We start from the raw sequence: 21,483 nt of genomic DNA on the forward strand, positions 1-21,483 counted from the left end.
TAGATGTCGCTGTGTTTAATAAGTCCAAAATTATGTGTATTTATTCTTACTCGTTTTAAACAGTAAAGTGCAGTGAGTGGGACTGTTCATTTCGCTGCACTCGAAGCTCTTGCGCTAATGCAACGTTTGCAGCGAACAACAAGAGTGCATGTTTTTAGTAATTTTTCTATACTTATATGCGTTTTGGAGTCGTGTCACGTAGCGCCCCCAGCCGCTCCGGCCTTATATGAAAATTTTAACAAGCTACCAAAAATATCTGACTAATGATCACGCCGGTTGACGCTGCGCGCGCGCACCGGCCGCTGTTGCACTGGATTCCGTACAAAGTTAAAAAAAAGTACAGAATTATTAATTATATATATAAATTCTGTACTTTTACTTAGAATGGCAAACAAGGGGACGGCCCATCTGATGGAAAGTGGTAATCGTTGCCTATAGACATGCGCAGTGCCATGGACATAACAGAGTATACTGTTTCGACCATGATACTCCCCATGCGTTGCCATTCCTGAGGACTCAGGTGTTATTCCTCTGTACCCAGTAAATTCACGGCATATCCCACCCTTCAAACTAAAACACAGCCATACAAACACAACTGCTTCACGGTTGAAACACGAATGGGACAGAAGTACCCAAGCAATCGACTTTTGTACAAAGTTTCCCTCTGCTATCTGGTATATATGTATATCATATAATTACAACTTGAAAGTCATGCTCGCTGTAAAGTTCAAACTTGTGGCGGCGTGGTGGGCCGGGTCGATGTGCTCCCTCAAATATGGTCGAGTGCAATGATGGCTGGCTCGTCCGTCATACTCGTGAACGGGTGCTGCTTGTGGGGGCTGGTCTGTTTGGGTTACAAACACTGATTATAGACTGACTATTTGCTTTTGCAACAGCGTATGCTGGTGGTCACTTTATTCTCCCAAATTTGAATTTAAAAATTAGTGTATTATTGTAAACATGTAGATAGATAGATATATAGTTATTCTTTATTGTTTCCTCCAAAAGATTACAATATAAACAAATTACAAGAAATAATCACAGTGGAAAACAAATGGGTGACCTTATCACTAAAAGCGATTTCTTCCAGGCAACCCTCGGATGGAGAGAAGTAATTATAAGCAGTTTGAAATAAAATTAATGAATTAAATTAAAATAATCGATTCCATAATTTGATTGGTCAAGTTTTAGATTGTATAGACAGAATGTTTCCACACAAATGCCCCGAAAAAAAATAAAAAAATAAACAAAAAGCGGGTCAACTTATTCATACAATTTCGCCACAATTTGGCGTGCAAAATTTAAAATACATTGGAAATATACATATACTACATGAACAAATATGTCAAATACACTTTTATGTCAATTTATATAGTTCATTTCATTTCATTTAATACTAATACATGTATATGTATAAAATTTATTTGAAAAGAACACGAGCTGAGTCTCTTGTCAGTTCTTCTCATCTCGATATCATTCCGAACTGGACGGTAGATTTGACAAATCATAAGAGTCGGGAATAGAGCTACATGAATAAAGATATTTTGAATTTGAATTCGAATAATTTCGTTTGATATTAACATTAAAACTGTTTAACTTTCGTATTCCTTCTAGAATACCTCGGAAACAGATAACACCTTTATGTTCTCCGTTAAGATGAACAGTGTTAGGAGCCAACTCGCCTGTACCCGGATTATGTAGGATTCTGAACGCTCACAGCGATCAAATCGACATCAATTTTGGATCCATCAACAGCAGATATAACTTATTGAGGGAAATCTTAGACATAAGTTCTTGATGTACTTATTATTCAGATATTGTTATTGTGATTGTCAATAATTATTAAATATTATAATAGTGCATGCGGTGTTCGCCTGTAAAACACTTTTACATTAGGCAAAATTATTTTTTGTGTTATTGATTAAGCATGTAAAATGTGAAAGTTGTATGTGAACCTTATTAAATAAATAAATAAAATTGTAATTTTGTTCAAAATTCGATTGAAATCATTTCTATTAAATAAGTGTTACTATTCCGTAGATGAGTGTTACAAATGACAACAATAAATGCAATATAACAATTTTTGAGCGATAACATTAAATTATTATATGTATAACTAATATATTATATATATATAAAAAAAAAAAACAAAAAAGTAAGTGTGAAATAATTAATCTATTTGTATAACTGTGTATTGATTGTATGTATTTTTTTTTATGGCTAATAATGTAATGGTAACGCCACCCGCGCTATCGGTATACACCGGCGGGGCACCAGTGAAGGATGATAGGTGAGGATGAAATAGGTCAGTTAGCCCGTCGTGACGAATTCAACAAGAATTGTTCACGATGGTTTCCAGGGGGAACCACGTGGAGGTCGATCTGATAGGGCATATTGCTAGCAATGGGGCTGTCAAACTCCATTGCTGACAACCCCTTTCCCCCCAAATTGTATGTACTGATTGTAAATGAACTGTAACTTTAAAATTTTTGTAATCTTATTATGTAGTATCTATCCTTTATAATGTATTTTGTGCTTTGGATAAATAAATAAATTGCAGTCTATGCTATGCCCACTGCTGGATCTCCTCCATAGACTGCCATAAGGAACAATCCTGTGATTCAACTATATCCACTTACTCCCTAAAATGTATGTCAGGTTGTAACTCCATCTGGTAGGGGGTCGTCCTACACTGCGTTTGCCGTACGGGGTCGCCACTCAAGAACCTTTCTTCCCCATCAGTATGTCGAGAGTCGAGGTATCCGATGAGTCCATTGCCATGTCACCTTTCTTATCTTTCAGGCTATGTCGGTTACTTTGGCTCTTTGCACTTGTTAATTTGTTGCCACATCATTTTTATTATAATTTACTTTATTTTTTATTTAGTATATAAAATCAATTTTACCTGTTAATATTGTCAGTTACAAATCAGTTGAAATATACGTCGCTTACAACCACGTCGTCTAAATTGAACGCAACATCTCGCCTCCGTGACTGCGCTCCCAGACTGCATGTTTTGTACACCCGTTTAACACACTGATCCCAGAAATAATTTCTGTGACGGACGAGCGTAATCTTTTTACGTGTAATTCATATGAATAACAAATTATGAGTAATTCCCCTGAGACTATTTAGCGATTGGACAAGGCACGCTTGTGTTTTAAATTAATTATTGGCATCGCAAACAGTGAACCAATTTACTTTATTATCTCTCGTGTCGGTCATATCTTTGTCAAGATTGAGTTTTTTTCAACCGACTTCAATAAGAAGGTTTCAATTCGGTTGTATTTATTTTTTTTGTTTTTACCTCATAACTCCATCGGTTTGACTATATCTTAACTTAACTTTAACTTAACTTAACTTCCAGCAGCAGTATTTCCAAACCGATACGACAACATAACCTTCAAGAAAAGAGCATATTCCTTTTTAAAAGGCCGGCAGCACACCTGCAATGCCGTAGGTGTTGTGGGTGACCATGGGCGGCGGTAGTCACTTACCATCAGGTGAGCCGCATGCTCGTTTGCCCCCTGTGTTGTAGAAAAAAAAATATCTCTTTAAGTTTACCTGTTCAAAGTATCGTTGGATATATATAACTCATTGATATTTATTTCCGAAATGTATCATTACTATTGAGATGTCTCTAAGTGAGATTGATAATGTCTTGAAACGTAACTATGAGTTACTTACAGCACATTCAGGGTAATACTAAATAATGTCATTGGAATTGTTACTAGTCCGGTTCGAGATGGATTTATGTTTGCGGATAACGGAATCGATAGATTATACAAGCTAGGAGTGAGGCGTGTTTATCATTACATAATATAAATCACAAGTATTCAATGATAACAGGTAACAGTTATACAATTGCACAGTGGATCCCTCGTACAGCTGGCGTTCGGAATGATTATAAAAGTTAGCACTTGGCACCGTGACGTTGGTAATCTGGATTATTAAATTTGGTACACGTTTGGCAGTATGTTTGTTGAGATGGTTTCGATTAAGAAGTAGAAGATAACTTTTAATAAATCTCATTTTATTTTAACATTTATTATATATTATTATATTATATGTATTTATAGTATATGTATTTATGTAATATTTTATTATATATTTTAATATTTTATTTAACTGTATATTTGTTTATGTATTAATAGTTGTAGCACTTCAGCTGCCCGCTAACGAAATGCTTTCTTACTGTACTGGGTTGACTGGAAGAGATCTCTGTCAGAGATAAGTCCACCCTTGCTCACAACATTTATAAATAGATTATTTTATATGTAACTTACAAGTGCAATAAAGAATATATATATTTTATTTATAAACATATTTTTAACAGTGCAAACACAAATGACTAATAAGGGGGGGATTAATGCGGATTTTTTATTTTATTTATAGGGAAAATTTTAAATTGAAAATTATTCTTAGTAACAATTTATTTATATTAGTGTGAGCATTGCGTCTAAGCATGTTCCGCTGGTTAGCAAAATATTTTATTTTTTTCTTGCCACAATCGACTGGACTAATAGTCACTATCGATTGATTGGCCACCTACTATAAAAATAAATTACTATATCTATTAAAACAAGAATTATCAGAATCAGTTCAAATTTCGTGATCGCTTCACGTGACATATTCATGCCAGTTGACAACTTTCCCTTAGAAATTGCTAAAAAATATAAAGTTATAATAATTATATAGTCATTTGTTTAATTAATTTAATACAAACATTACCTCTTTTGTACTGCGCCATCGAGCAATAAAACAAGGGCGAAAGTAGTGAACCTGCAGAGTTCACCTGGGACAGTCCGCTGGTGAACAATACTGCATCGTGCATTTTTGCCGATGCAACAGAGTTATTGTCCTGTCGCTGAATGCAACGATACGGCTTAGATTACCGGCCGCCATTCTGACGGACGGAGAGACGGATTATTCTACACAAGACCTTATTGTTTGTTACTAATATTATAAAAAAAATTGAAATTTAATAACGCAGTTTCGGCAACGTGTACGTTTTTTTTATACAACTTAGAATGGCAAACAAGCTGATGGCCCGCCTGATGGAAAATGGTAACCGTCGCCTATAGACATGAGCAGTACCATGGACATAAGAGTATTCTGTTTCGCCCATGATACCCCCCATGCGTTGCCATTCCTGAGGACTCGGGTGTTATTCCTCTGTACCCTGTAAATTCACGCCATATCCCACCCTTCAAACCGAAACACAACCATGCAAACACAACTGCTTCACGGTAGAAACACGATATAATAATAACAACATGTAATTATAATCAGATATGCCATTAGCATGTTTGCTATTTTAAGCATAGAAATAACTATAAGTTAAGTAGATTGGTATACATGCATGCCTGTAACTATTAATAAACTGTCAGTTTTTCTCACATTGAGTTTGCTGAAAGAAATCTCTGAAATCTCTTTTAGAGAAAAGCTCGCCTTTGTGCAGTATTGTTTGTTTTTTTTTTCTATTTCATAACTTTTTGTGTACAATAAAGAATAAAGAAATATTATTATAAGAATAAAGAGAAAAACATAGTAGAAATAAAGTAAAGTTTACGGGATCAAAGTGGTCAACAGCAAGTACCAAGGGTGTCCGGCTAATTTACAAGGACGGCGAGTGATAACGTGCGGCGCGCGGGCTCGCGGCTCGCGGCTCGCGGCTCGCGGCGATTTGTTTCTGTCGTTGTTACCGCGACCTGTTCAGATAACACGGCCGCAAGTGGAACACGACTTGCTCTCTTTTTGTCCAACCAGTATGGGTACTGCACAAGAGCATTTGCTTGTTCTATTTATTGATGTGAGATATAGTTATACTTTGTATTACCAATTTAAATGTAATATTACTACATTACCGTGTCGATCCCGGCATAGAATAGGCCACCCCTTCCTTACCTGTGGGTGTCGTAAGAGACGAATTTTTTTAAGGGATGTGGGATATGTATACACCGACGGAAGATGGCGAAAATGAATGCAGGTCAGTTGGCCCACCACGATGGCGAAGGAACCGCGTGAGCGACCTGAGAGCGTATATTGCTTAAAACTATTCTCTATTACCTAACAATATCTTTCCCCCCAAGGCGACTTAGGGTCAAGGGATGGGGGGGCGAGTCTCTTAAGTTTTAAGACTCTAAGACCTAACTGCGAATGCCAACCCGCCTATCAGGGGGGAAGAGGGATTGTTATTAATGGAGACTAACAATTGTTACTAATGCAAACTACTAGTCCCATTGTTTGTTACTCTGTCAGGTCGACATCCACGTGGTCCCCCCTGGAAACCCTTGCGTTGATTTCCAGGTGTATTATCACGATGGCCTAACTGACTTGCCTTATCATCCTCACCAATCATCCCTAACTAATGCCCCGCCAGCGCATACCGTTAGCGCAGGCAGGCGGTTACCATTCCATTATTATCTATTATAAAAAAGGTCACTTTTACTAACTTCTATTCAAAGAAATTGCATTTCTGTATAATTTTATTGAAATAAAAAAATTTCGTTGCAGCAGAGCATACGACATTCAACGAGGAAGGGTGACGTTCGAGCGCCTACTTTCAGTGAGTCGTGTGGGCGATTCTCTCACTTGGAACGGTCGAGTGTACATATGAATAGAGTAAGTATCTGTACAGAGGTCAAATTACGTGTAAGTGTCCTGTTGTAGGTAATTTTGTGTATAGTGTAGCCATGTGCGATTGAGTTTTCACATAGTCTTGATAAGTAAAAGTTTATGGCAGATTATCTATCCGTTTCATTTATATGAAATTTTATAATTTAACGTTTGTGTTTGTTCTGAATAAAAAAAAACACATAGTGACAACTATGAACACTACAGAATACAATACTTTAATTCTTATTTTTAAAAGACTGCAATTAATTTGATCATGTACGAAAAGTATGATATTTTTTTTTATTATTTCAGCCTTTAACTGTCCGCTGCTGAACGCAAAGAACGAACGAACGAACGAATAAGCCTTGGGGAGTTTAGTCAGTAGTTAATGCACTTGGCAAGCAGATTGGCAACCGCAGTTAGGCTTCGGAGCTGTTTTAAGAGGGACGCTGCTTCCCGTCCCTCGCCCTCCCCTATGATAATTTAATAATATTTATTCTTAGAAACGTTAACACATGGTGGTTATCGTTTGCATTACACTGTATTCTGGAGTCTTTCCATTAGATAAATCATAAATTATTTTTGTTATTTTAAAATAAAAATACACAAATTTTTATTAAAATTACAAATGAAATTCGAGTAGTTTATAGGATGCACGAAATCCGTCTTAAAATTTTCGAAATAACGTCGCGTGGTAGATGTCCTTTTTTAAAACATAAGCGATCATACGATGCATGTGGTTCACTTGATGGTAAGTGAATACCGCTGCTTATAGGCACTCGAAACATCAGAGATGTGTTGCCAGATTTTAGGAAGGTATTTGATCTTTTCTTGATGATTTCAATAACATTCTGTTCGGAAATACCAAATACAATTTTGTTACCAGGTGTAAGAGATCGCTTCTAGCGATAAGGCCGCCTTTTGTATATGCATATTCTGTATAAATACTCCTTGTATACATCTCTACTGTGCGCAATAAAGAGTTTATTATTATTATTACAATCTAATCGGTTAACGCTGTATATGTCGTAGGTTTGAGAGAGTCATTTGTATGTATCTTGTGCTCTGTATGAACATTTACTTTACAGACTGCAGCCTGCGAGGTAGATAGTAATGCTTGTAGTTCGTATGAACACATTTGACTGACAAATACAATGTTTATTTTACAATTAGTCACAATATGTTAGTTAAAGCTGTTAATTTAAAAAATGTCATTGTGTAACATACTAACTAGCATTTCAAAATTAACACAGTTTAGAACAGACTCGCAAATATATTCCACAATGTACGGTTTTTGCATTCCTTTGTCTTATTACACCATTTCGTTTGTTTGTGGGGTTACAGTAATATACTGTTATTTGTTTTTTTTTTTTAATGGATAAAAATGGCATGGTAACCCCGCCTGTGCTATCGGTTTACACTGGTGGAGTACCAGTGAGAGATAATAAGGCAGGTCAGTTAGCCCCTCGTGATGAATACCCTTGGAATTCAGCACGATAGTTTCCAGGGGGAACCGCGTGGAGGTCGACCTGATAGGGTTATTGCTAGCTACTGCTAGGCCTGTTGGTTGACAAAAACAATAATAATGTAGCACTTAAGTGCTACATTATTATTATTATTTTTATGCAACTTAGAATGGCAAACAAGCTGACGGCCCACCTGATGGAAAGTGGTAACCGTTGTCTATAGACATGAGCAGTACTATTGACATAATAGAATACACTGTTTCGCCAACGATACCCCCCATGCGTTGTCATTCCTGCGGACTTAGGTGTTATTCCTGTGTACCCTGTAAATTCACGCCATATCCCACCCTTTAAACCGAAACACAGCCATGCAAACACAATTGCTTCACGGTAGAAACACGAAAGGGCAGAGGTGCCTAAGCAAACGACTTTTATACAAAGACTCTCTCTAGTAAACAATCCCTTTAATACTTATAAATACACTAAATGCAATAAAATATGTAGTCAAACAAATGTCTGAATATAATAATATCATTAAATTTTAATATTTTAATATCTGGGTACAGAGGAATAACACCTGAGTCCTCAGGAATGGCAACGCATGGAGGGATATCATGGGCGAAACAGTATACTCTGTTATGTCAATAGATACTGCTCATGTCTATAGGCGACATTTACCACTTTCCATCAGGTGGGCCGTCAGCTTGTTTGCCATTCTAAGTTGTATAAAAAAAATTTGACCAAAGAAGCACTAAAAGTATATATAAATATAATAATTTTTGACTAAATCGTAGACTAGAAAAAACTGAGATTTTGCCAATTAGAAATAAATCTATCATGAACCGAACTGAGTAAAAAAATTAAATTTAGACATATTGAAGCGTATAATATTATGTAAACAACTTTTTGTTCATATTTAATAGCATTATGTTTAATGTTGTTTTACTTCGAGATTTCGCTCAAACACCGTGACCAGAGGGTCTACCATGAAATGAAATTCCGAAGTTTCGGACTCAATTTCGTGTTTTCATTCATACCTAATACGGCCCAGTAAATAGAGATTAACATTTCGTTCGTCACAAATCCTACCATAAAAGTCCAAAGGAATAATATTTTAAAATTTTTAATGTTTTTAAACTGTAAGTATTATGTAATTTTAACATCAAACTTGTGTTTCGTTCGGTTCCGAAATTTAGGAAAACATTTCATGGTAGGCCCTCAGTTTATGGGTCATTAATCAGTAGCAATTATACGCTTCGGATAGATTCATCTCAATTGTTGATATAACCGTAGTTCGGATTCGTAGGCGTGCCTTTAATATGTGTAGGCCGGAACATTTTTTATGGATTGTGGTTTTTTACCTTTGTAAGTATTTTTTTTATACCACTGAGGTGGCAATCAAGCATACGGCTCACCTGATGGTAAGTAGTTACTTTAGCTTATGAACGCCTGCAACACCAGGAGTATTACGCGCGCGTTGCCGACCCTGAAGAAACCTTTTTACCTCCTTTAAAAGAACCCCATGCTGTAGTCTCTTGGGAAAACCTCGACAGGGAGCTCATTCCATAATTTGAGTGTTCGTGGGAGAAATCTTTTTTGAAGTAGCGTTGTACGCGACTATTTAGGCTGTAGGATATGAGGGTGAACTCCCTGTCGATGGCGAGCAATGAACAATTCCTCTGAGCACAATCCGTTGTACAAGCGGTAGAAGGCGCAGAGTGAGGCTAAATCTCTCCTACGAAAAAGTAAATATTAATTTATTTATATTTTAATGTACTTAGCGGATTTAACACCGGACGGTGTTCTCTACCAGTCCACCATTGCGTGAACAGAGAAGTAGATGGTGCATTATTTATTAGAGGAAAAATAAAGCCATGTGTTGTCTACTGATTTTAATGCTTCAACCAAAAAGAGATTTTGTTGAAAAATCGTCTGTTTGGATACCTTTGTTTACCTAATTACCTAAACATGGGTAGATGTTTAGGTGCTATGAAGCATCGGTTTTCTCTCTTCATACGTACACTATTGACAGAATAGTCGTGGATTTTCCGTAATAGACTGCTGTGTGGCCATTTTTATGAGGCCAGTCTGTGCTTACATGAATCTGTTTCGGTTTGAAGGGTGGTGAAGTACAGACTTTTTTTTATACGACTTAGAATGGCAAACAAGCTGACGGCCCACCTGATGGAAAGTGGTAACTGTCGCCTATAGACACGAGCAGTACCATGCACATAACAGAGTATACTGTATATGGACTATGGGGATGGAACACTTCAGTTCATATTAATTGATAATCATTAATAACATAAAATGATAATCTAATTATTTCTAGATTTACTTCCAATGTTGTACTGTCTACAATCCTGTGAGATGGCCGCAAACAGATTGCTCCAGGAAGGAAACCTTGGAGAGACAGGAACTTTCCCGTGGCTCGGTGTACTGAGAGTGCACTTACGTAAGTTAATTATAGTCCACATTATATTAGGGTAATAAATTGTTTGTTTATATTTTCATAAAGATCTATTGAATGAGTCTGTCATCATCATCATGATATTAGCTATTAACTGTCCACTGCTGAACATAGCCTCGCCCTTATTATTGAGGCTGGTTTTGCTAATAGCTGCCACGCTTGGCAGTTTGGCAACCACAGTTAGACTTTTGGACTTGTGGTGATGTTTAGGGATGCCTCGTATGATATCCATGGGAAAGGAAGGGGTAGCCTATTCTATGTCGGGACCACATGGCGAATGTCTTGTACACACAGGCACGCACGCACGCACGCACGCACGCACGCACGCACGCACGCACGCACGCACGCATTCACGCACGCATACACACATACACACGCGCGCGCTGTTAATAATTCAATAACTCAGGTTAATAATTAATTTTCCTATATTTTCATTGAGATGTATAAGCAAAAACTCCACAAGGGGGAGTCCTGTGTTCAGTTGTGCACAATTAACGGCTGATATTATGATGGTGATAAAGTATCAAGTTATGGTTATTGTACGATAATGTATTAACACAATAAGTTACGAGTTACTTTAAATGTTACAGACGAAGGCGACTCGTTGAAGATAGCCGTCACGGGTATAGTATTGGTAAAGGACAAATACGCTATAGCTAATGCGGACGATGTCTCTCGGATACCCAAACATGTATTCAGGTAGGTTGTGATTCCTTAATATCGGATATATGCACCTTTTTAGTAACGTCATGAGATTATAATGAGCGCTGAACCTCATGCCATACTAGTACGATATAGTTTTTTTTAATGGATGATAATGGAATGGTAACCCCGCCTGCGCTAAGAGTATACGCTAGCTGGGCACCAGTGAAGGATGATAAGTGAAAATGAAAAGGTAGGTCAGTTAACCAACTGATGAATGATGAATGCACCTGACATTCAGCTCGATGATTTCCAGGTGGACCACGAGGAGGTCGACCTGATGAGTTAACTGATCTGCTTTTTTCAATCTCATCTATCATCTCTCACTGGTGCCCTGCCAGCGTATACCGATAAAGCGGGCGGGTTTGCCATTCCATTATCACCCATTTAAAAAATCTCGCTTCTCATTGGGGGCTGCAGCTCGCAAAGCCTGTGAAGACGTCAGTGCGGGAGGGAGTGGGGCTGGAAATAGCGATGGTAAGAGACAATGGTGTGGTCGGAGCTGAGTAGCTGTATCTCGTGTAGTTATCGATGACTGTGAAGGACTCTCCTCTTCACTGCTGCTCTCTTCTGAGTTGTCCAACACACCGAAACAGAGCTAACTGTTTCTTCTTTCATTAATTCATGTAGTAATTTCTGAGATCCTTGGAGACACGTTCTCCAGGACTGCGACAAACTATTCAATTTTTTTTTTAAAAAAATGAAAAATATATCCATAACAAAATTGGTACAATACAAAGATCGTTGTTGTGACCTTCTAGTAAATGTTATCACCTGTATCAGAAGGTCATGTTCCTCCATAACCATGAAAATACAAATCATTATTATGCAATAGTATTTTTTGTTTTAATTCATTAACTTCTAATTTTATCATGTAGATGAATAGAAACTATAAAAAAAATCTATAAAGAAACAACCATCTATAAAAAAAATTAAACTAAATTGACTATCAGACCAAACCAGACCAGTGGGAGACTTTGTACAAAAGTCGATTGCTTGGGTACCTCTGTCTCATTCGTGTTTCAACTGTGAAGCAGTTGTATTTGCATGGCTGTGTTTCAGTTTGAAGGGTGGGATATGGCGTGAATTTACAGGGTACAGAGGAATAACACCTGAGTCCTCAGGAATGGCAACGCATGGGGGTATCATGGGCGAAACAGTATTATGTCCATGGTACTGCTCATGTCTATAGGCGACGGTTACCACTTTCCATCAGGTGGCCCGTCAGCTTGTTTGCTATTCTAAGTTGTATAAAAAAAAAATGCAAAATATTTTTCCAGGGACGACAGTCAAGCGATGTTCGTACCTACAGCTGGAAAGCCTTGGTACAGTCGTCTTAAAGACTATATCACTCATTTCGAGTATGACTACGCCACTTTTCACACTATTGCCCTCGTCGAACTAGCTGCCGATGAAAGTAATTTTTTTTATCAGTTTTATTTTACAATTCAAAAAGGTAAATAAGCTGACAGCTTGTTTTTGTTGGGAGGAAAGGGATTGTTAACCCAATCAGGTCGACCTTCTCGCGGTTCCCCCTGGAAACTATCATGGTTAATTCGTGATGAATTCATCATAATGGTCTAACTGGCCTGTTTTCATTCTCATCTATCACCCTTCACAGGTGCTCTGCCAGCGTATCCCGTTAGCGCAGGCGCCCCGCCTGTGCTAACGGGATACGCTGGCGGTAAAAATATATTTACAGATATAAAAATTTTATTAAATTCGATTCAGTAGTTTAGTTTTTGTTAATGCAACACATTTTTTTGCAATGGAATTATAAATAATTGTCCTAATTTTTTTTTCTAAATTTCTTATTTCGCAGTTCCGTTCAAACCTATTTGTTGGCCTGGATATTCGTTCAACACCTCCACTGATCTGTATGCTGTGGGATACACTGATGGTGAGATATTTCGTAGCAACGTAATCGTGTGTCACGTTATTTTATGCATAGTGATGGCAAACTAATATTATTTAATATTTTTATTAACTGCCATTAACTGTTCACTGGTAAACAGTTAGTTCCCTATAAGGGGAGTTTGCCCAGTAGTTGCCACGCTTGGCAGGCAGATTGGCATTCGCAGTAGATAATAGTACATTACTGCAGCGGCCAGCAACTGAGGCATTGATGGACGAACGTGCAAATGTGGGCCGAAGCGTAGCCGAGGCACACATACGTAAGTCCATCAATGCCTGTTTGTGGCCAAGGCTTGTATAGTACTTTTCTCGAACAATGCGCGGAAATCAAAAACACAATTTTACTTTTTAAGTTCAATGACGAATAACGAACAATAATAATTTTTCACGCGCCATAATGTTCATTTGTTTTTTTTTTCAATAAACAGCTTTCTATTTGTAAGCCAGTTCGAAATTTAAATAAAACCTTTTATTAGTTACCTCCTTGGTAGTCGTTTCGAAGTAAAAAATCATTCCATTTTTAAATTACAGAACAGATATGAGTTTACATAGTAATTTATCTGGCCGCAAAACACGACAGATATGGATTTTCATACAACTTTTGCCGGCCGCTGCCCGCATGTATCTGACCAGTACGGCAATTTTGATTTATCTCTTAGAAGATTGTCAAAATAATGCTCACATTTCCAAGCATGTTTGAGAAAATATTATAGTAGCCCTCTTTGCAGTTCTCATTAGAGAGAATATGGTAATTTATATGAACTATCAATAAAAGTTACACCATAGTCATATGATAATGTGGACTTTCAGAGAGGCAGCTTTTGGAAAAAGTTATATATAAATTGCAATACATAAGTCAAGAGATGTGCACCGAATTCTACCAGAGGTCCGGAGTAAGTGTCAGTCGGTTAATTTTATCATCATCATAATTATTATATCAGCTCTTAACTGAGAAAAAGCCTCCCTCTTGAGGGGTTTTGCCAGTTATTACCACGCTTGGCAGACGGATTGGCAACCGCAATTAGGCTTTCCAGATGTTTTAAGAAGGACGTTGCTGCCCATCCCTTGTCCTCCCTTAGTCGGTTCTTACGACACCCACAGGAAAGAAAGGAGTGGTCTATTCTATGCCGGGACTGAGACAGCGAGGTTATGATATGACAGGGCATTTTATGGTGTTTGGTTTTTTGATTGACAGCTGCTGTCTAGTACGAAGTATATCCCCACACATTTCCAGTGTGGCTTTGCTGTTAACTACCGGGAGAACTGTGCGTGGGATAATGGAATGGTGATGGTTTCCAATACTACTGGTACCTGGATGTTGGTAAGATCATACTAGCTATATCCCGTGGCTTTGTCCACGTGAACTACTAACATAAAGTATTCTCTTCGCTAAGTTAGGGTATAACTTGCCCGTGTACCAATTCTCAATTTTAAGAGAGAAAAATAATATTTATTTTTCTATCGTTATAAACTTACCTGGTGATAAGTGATGTTTACCCCACAAAGGGGCAATTTGATAGTTAAGAGGGGCAATTAAAAAATGGACTTGAAGTGATTTTGACCCTCTTCCTCCGGGCCATTTAATGCTACGAGTAGATATCGGTGCCAAATTTAACAAAAAAAAAAAATTAAAAAAAAATGCTATAAATATTTATTAGGTAAAATTTCGTTTGACGTTACCAAAATATCAACTGGGCGATTAGAGTGGTCAAGTAAACTTTGTCGGGAAAAATTATATATGGAGGCATAAAAATTTTAGAAATGTTCAAGTGTGGCATGGGGCAAAAAAGGTTGGGAAACACTGGTTTAATATATCATCATTATCATTTCAGCCATTATCTGTTTACTGCTGAACTTAGGCCTCCCCCATAGACTAGGATCATTAATATTATATACATTACTAGCGACCCGCCCCGGCTTCGCACGGGTGCAATGCTGATAATAAATATACCTACATAATATATAAAAAATACATATATATATATATATATATATATATATATATATATATATATATATATATATATATATAAAATTAATAAACATTAATGCTGTATTGCTTAAAATCACTTCGTAAATAAGCCATTTTTCCCCGTAAAATGTAAAGGATAAAAATAATTATTGTGGGTTATCCTTAAGAGATAGACATATAACATCGCGGACTTTTTTGTTGACCTTTTTAAGGCGTACAATACTGTAGTACATTATTTTGATTTATCTCGTGGGGTTCAGCCAGCGTTTGCAATGTAAGCACAAAAATGTGTTTATTTACGACATCACATTAGAAACCTCTAAATTTATCAGTGTTTCTCTATATTATTATGCGTGTATTATACATATAAACCTTCCTCTTGAATCACTCTATCTATTAAAAAAACCGCATCAAAATCCTTTGCGTGGTTTTAAAGATATAAGCATACATAGGGACGGACAGACAGCGACAGCGACTTTATTTTATACTATGTAGTGATTATTGTCCACTGGTGAACGTAGCCATATCACAGATAATATAATACTATACTAGGCCATATTATGCCACAAAGTACGATGTGGTTTGAAGGACAATTAATTTATTGTATACCAAAGTAAGCTAAAGTGGCAATGAGCTGGTCACATAGCTCGAAGAATCGACATTCTATGAGAAAAATAAATGGATCTTGAGTGGCGACTCCGTGTAGGCAAATACAGTGTAAGACAATCCCTCGCTAAATTTTTTTTATACAACTTAGAAGGGCAAACAAGTTGACGGCCCACCTGATGGAAAGTGGTAACCGTCGCCTATAGACATGAGCAGTACCATGGACATAACAGAGTATATTGTTTCGCCCATGATACCCCCCATGCGTTGCCATTCCTGAGGACTCAGGTGTTATTCCTCTGTACCCTGTAAAATCACGCCATATCCCATCCTTCAAACCGAAACACAGCCATGCAAACACAATTGCTTCACGGTAGAAACACGAATGGGACAGAGGTACCCAAGCAATCGACTTTTGTACAAAGTCTCCCTCTGGTAAATTCTGTATGTGATGTGCAGAATGCTGTTTAGGTTCAGACTTATAGGCCACAGCCGCCATTTTTATCAGATGGACCTTTTTTTCAAATACTTGTCACATTTAAACAACGTCAAAAAGTTGGGGTTCTTCAAAAAAAGAGGTAAAGATATTTCTTTAGGGTCGGCAACCCGCGCGTAATACCTCGGAAATTACAGGTATTCATAGGCTACAGTAACCGCTTATCATTAGGTGGGCCGTATGCTTGTTTGCCACCTCAGTGGTATAAAAAAAAGAAGGTTCTGCAATGTATTGTTTTTGTATGTATGTTTCGCAATCTTTGTTAATTGTGAACCAGTTTTGATGATTCTTTTTAATATTTAAACATGTTCTGTGTAGTTAATTAATTCTAAGTATCTTATATTCGCATATGGGGGGTATCATGGGCGAAACAGTATACTCTGTTATGTCCATGGTACTGCTCATGTCTATAGGCGACGGTTACCACTTTCCATCAGGTGGGCCGCCAGCTTGTTTGCCATTCTAAGTAGTATAAAAAAAAAAAAAAAAGCTAAGTCGTTGCACGTCGACCCATCAGAATCTTTTGTTTCCTGTAGAGATTATTGTAATTCTAAGTAAAAAAATGTTTTTTTAATATTTTTTTCTAGATCGCCTTTGGTATACAAGGGCCGGGGTGCGCGGTGCCTTCTCGCTTCATCGACATCTTTACTTATTTGCCCTGGATCCAATCGACTACCTCCATAGAATCAGTCTATGATGATTTTAGAAAGAAAGCCGTCCATACGCTACAATGACCGTTTACCATTAAATGAGTTATATTCTTGTTTGTATAATGATACAATTTCCTTGACTTTTTTAAAACAAAGCTGCCCTTATAGTGAGTGAGATGGGCAGGTTACGAAGGTACCTAAAAATATTTCATTTCAGTTTCTGATTGAGAATTTAATTATTTACTAATGGCTTAATTTACTAACCCCAGCATTTCACGTATAGGTAGATAGAAAGAAAAAATACTATTTTACTTGGACCAATAGAAGGTAACAACAATGTAAGGCTGTACACTGGTACCGCAGTATTTTGCTTACTTTTAACATTTTTTAATACTTCGACATAAATTATTGTAATTTTCGTAGGGATCTCTAATATTTTTGGAAATATTATATAGTTTATTTTTGGGTCACTGCGACACACTTGGTGAAAACATATCTCCAATATTAATTTTATGTTTTATATGTTGTTTTATATTTGAAAAATGTAAATAATCAAATTGTATCATTTTATTCATTAATTTACGTGTGTTAAATGGCTCAAATAAAGTGTTTATCTATCTATCTATCTATCTTTATGTTACTCACTAATAATTACATAGCTTTTTACAAGTGTTTTTTTTTTAATCTGTTAAGTAGAGCTTAGATTATATAGATAGCGCATCGAGTCACAAAAACGGGTCAACTTCTTGTCTAATTGTCAAATTAGCTTACTCATGTTTTTATCAGCATTCTCTATACGCATACGCATAAAATATATCTTGACGTATTATTTAATAAATAAAATTATTATTTACACATTTAAAAAAAAAAAACAAAATAAATATAGAAGTTATAAAGGAATAGTTTGCCACATAACTAATTATGTGGCAAAGTTGTATGAAAAAGTTGACCCGTTTTTCTCGAGGCATTATATGTGCACACTTTATCTATATAATGTAATTTTATGTGATTATCCATTACAAATAAACATACAAAAAGTAAACTCATTCTTTTTTATTATGTTAATTTAAATTTACATAAGCGCGACCGGTTAATAAAGTGTATGTATTTTACAAATATATTAAAATTGTAACAAAACCTCTGCACAAAATTGGATGTATTTATCACAGTCATAATTGTGAAAGTTAAGCCTAAAACCTGGTGTATGTTTCATCTTTCTAGGCTAATATAGAAGTAATATATTTTTTATTTCCGAAATCTACGTGCACGAAATAGCAGGTAAAAATGGGGGGAAAGGGTCGACCTCCACGCGGTTCCCCCCGGAAACTGTCATGGTTAATTCCTGATGAATTCATCATGTTGGGCTAACTGGCCTGTTTTCATTCTCATCTATCACCCTTCACTGGTGCTCCGCCAGCGTATCCCGTTAGCGCAGGCAGAGTTACCAATCCATTTTCATCCAACAAAAAAAAAAATAGCAGGTAAAAAGCAACATATAAGAAAGTTCCTGCATATATACAATAATGTTTAAATTTTAATTTTTTCAGTGCAAGTCATACACTGTAAATTAACTATTAACATCTCGTTGTTTATTAATGGATGTGTGCATGTGAACACACGTGTATGTGTGTGTGTGTGTATAAATGACGTGTCATTTTTATTTTGTGTAGCAAAATATACTTGTTCTCGATATTGTTATTGATTTTGTTGAAACAATCTTAAATACGATCGACAAGTCGCAATAAAGAGCTGAATGTCGAAGAACGTGAAATGATCCCCTCCGGCTGCAGACGGTTCGCATGTGAAGACTCTGTATTCGAAGCTATTCCGCTTACTGTCAGTTGATTCGACCTGAATAATTTATTAATTCAAATTGAACTTTTTTTTTATATACAACTTAGAATGGCAAACAATCTGACGGCCCACCTGATGGATAGTGGTAACCGTCGCCTATACACATGAGCAGTACCATGCACATAACAGAGTATACTGTTTCGCCCATGATACTCCCATGCGTTGCCATTCCTGAGGACTCAGGTGTTATTCCTCTGTACCCTGTAAATTCACGCCATATGCCACCCTTCAAACCGAAACACAGCCATGCAAACACAACTGGTTCACGGTAGAAACACGAATGGGACAGAGGTACCCAAGCAATCGACTTTTGTACAAAGTCTCTGGTAAGTCAAATTATACCAGAGGGAGACTTTGTACAAAAGTTGTGTGCTTGGGTATCTCTGTACCTTCTATGTACACGAGAAGCAATAAAATAATTTATATCTCAGTGGAATATCAGCATAATACGTGGATAATAAGAAAGAAGTAGAGAACATATTTTGTGATATTTGGACTAATGGGATTCAAACCTACATCTCTCTGCTATATGGGTATGTTCCTAGTTATTAACGAAAATGCTGTCATTCGAAAAGTATACTATCAACCGGTACATTTTCACCCACATTTTTCAAACGTCTTTATAATTTTTTAATACGCAACTTGTAATTTAAACAAGTTTATGAATTAATTCACTTATATTGCAATCATTTTAGACTTAACATATTTAAATAAATACAAATATTGTTAATTGAGATTTAAAAGAGTAATTGTTGAGTTTCTTGCGATTTCTTCTCAGCAGATAACAAAATTCCGAACTCAGCAGTGGAATAGAAAAAAAAATGACAATTTAAAAGTGCTTGTGAATAAGTCTATTTGAATAAAAATGATTCTAAATTTGAATTTGAATCTATACTTTTTTTTTACAATTTTTATAGTAGAAACGAAATTACAGAAGTGACTCAGTGTATAAAGCTAGGGCTGTACCGTGAGGGCACGACGCGTCTTTAATATGCAAAACATTGTCGGTACAACATTCAATCGTTTTGTTGCACAGCCCTACCGATACAGGTGTTAACTGCTAATTACGTTAAGATGCCTCCGAGGCGATAACCGCCGATAAATATACTCCAAGAGTATTGTTGACAGCACCCACTCTGATGTTTCAATGTGTCCCACTCGATGTATGTCGATGAATGAACGATATAAAAACATGTGCCTATATTTTTTTTTTTTGATGGGTGAAAATGGTATGGTAACCCCGCCTGCGCTAACGGGATACGCTGGCGGAGCACCAGTGAAGGGTGATAGATGATAATGAAAACAGGCCAGTCAGCCCATCATGATGAATTGATCAGGAATTAACCATGATAGTTTCCAGGGGGAACCACGAGGAGGTCGACCTGGTTGGGTATATTGCTAGCAGTGGGATTCTCAGTCTCCATTACTAACAATCCCTTCCCCCCCAAAATGTGCCTATATTAATATTATAAAGAGGAAAGGTTTGTCTGTTGATAAATAATGTACATATATAAAAGCAATGATTGCATTGCAAGAAAACAGTCTAGGCTAACAGCATCTGAGGTCTTGAAGAAGAAGATTAAAACAGTAAGTAATATTACTGGTAATTTAAAATACGCAAAGCAGACATTATGGCTCGCCGGTAATTAACTCTGCGACATAAGAAGTATAAAAAAAACAACGCCCGGCCGCGGAGACAATCGCCGGTAAATCAGACGTTCATTCATTTACATGAGTTTGTTGCTTGTTTGTAGCGGCCTTCAGTTTGCGGGAGCGATAGCAAAGTGTCGCGAATTATAAGGAGGACGACTAAAAAAAAACTAAATTTTATTAAAATTAATTCAAATACAAATATAATTCTTTTTTTTTTTTACAAAATTCCTTAAATACTAATAACAATTAAATGTAATCTCCCAACGCACCACACCGAGGCAGCGTACCCAAGATACTGGCAGCATTACCTCTTTGGATTGCCAAACTTATCTTTTGGGCAAAGTAGCTACCAGCTCTTGGGTCACCAGTAACCTCGATGAGGCGCGCTGCGATCGTCCGATAAAAATTCTTTGCATCTGGGCCCCACGGGCCCATCGTCTCTAAATTAATTTAATTCGAAGTTACAGTATAATTTTTTTATTAAAATCACTGCCCTGTTCGAAGTGTGAACCAGGAGAGCAATTCCTATATCTATTCCTATACTGTAACTAAACTGACTGCCCAGTTCGAAGTATGAACTTGGAGTGATCTTTTAAGTCGTTACGTTAGCCTGCCTCATGCTGCAGCGTCAGCAATTAGCTAGATACATTTATCCGAGTTTTAGATGCGATGCGTGTCAGCGGTCTCGATGGTGGCTCGCTATGTAACTCGCGTACACTAGATAGAATGTATTAAAAACACAACTGCGCCTCTATTGGACAGTTTTGGTAACTTTCATATAAAATTATCTACAACTTAGAATAGTAAACAAGCTTTTTTTTATTTATACAAGCTAGAATGGCAAACAAGCTGACGGCCCACCTGATGGAAAGTGGTAACCGTCGCCTATAGACATGAGCAGTGCCATGGACATAACAGAATATACTGTTTCGCCCATGATACCCCTATGCGTTGCCATCCCTGAGGACTCAGGTGTTATTCCTCTGTACCCTGTAAATTCACGCCATATCCCACCCTTCAAACCGAAACACAGCCATGCAAACACAACTGCTTCACGGTTAAAACACGAATAGGACAGAGGT

At 37.0% G+C, this 21,483-nt stretch overlaps 1 protein-coding gene across 1 annotated transcript; it reads left to right on the top strand.

The window, feature by feature from the left end:
• Positions 1-9,373: 9,373 nt before the first annotated feature.
• Positions 9,374-18,065, top strand: LOC113509356 (plasma kallikrein-like). The gene is made up of 8 exons (XM_052899487.1): positions 9,374-9,449; positions 10,417-10,539; positions 11,145-11,253; positions 12,537-12,673; positions 13,079-13,156; positions 13,981-14,063; positions 14,366-14,491; positions 16,832-18,065. Exons 1-8 carry the CDS (start codon positions 9,404-9,406, stop codon positions 16,976-16,978), a joined length of 849 nt encoding a protein of 282 aa, XP_052755447.1. The 5' UTR covers positions 9,374-9,403; the 3' UTR covers positions 16,979-18,065.
• Positions 18,066-21,483: the final 3,418 nt, after the last annotated feature.

Source organism: Galleria mellonella, unplaced genomic scaffold (genome assembly GCF_026898425.1).
Source record: "Galleria mellonella isolate WM207_F2 unplaced genomic scaffold, CSIRO_AGI_GalMel_v1 utg571, whole genome shotgun sequence".
In the NCBI taxonomy this organism is placed as follows: domain Eukaryota; kingdom Metazoa; phylum Arthropoda; class Insecta; order Lepidoptera; family Pyralidae; genus Galleria; species Galleria mellonella.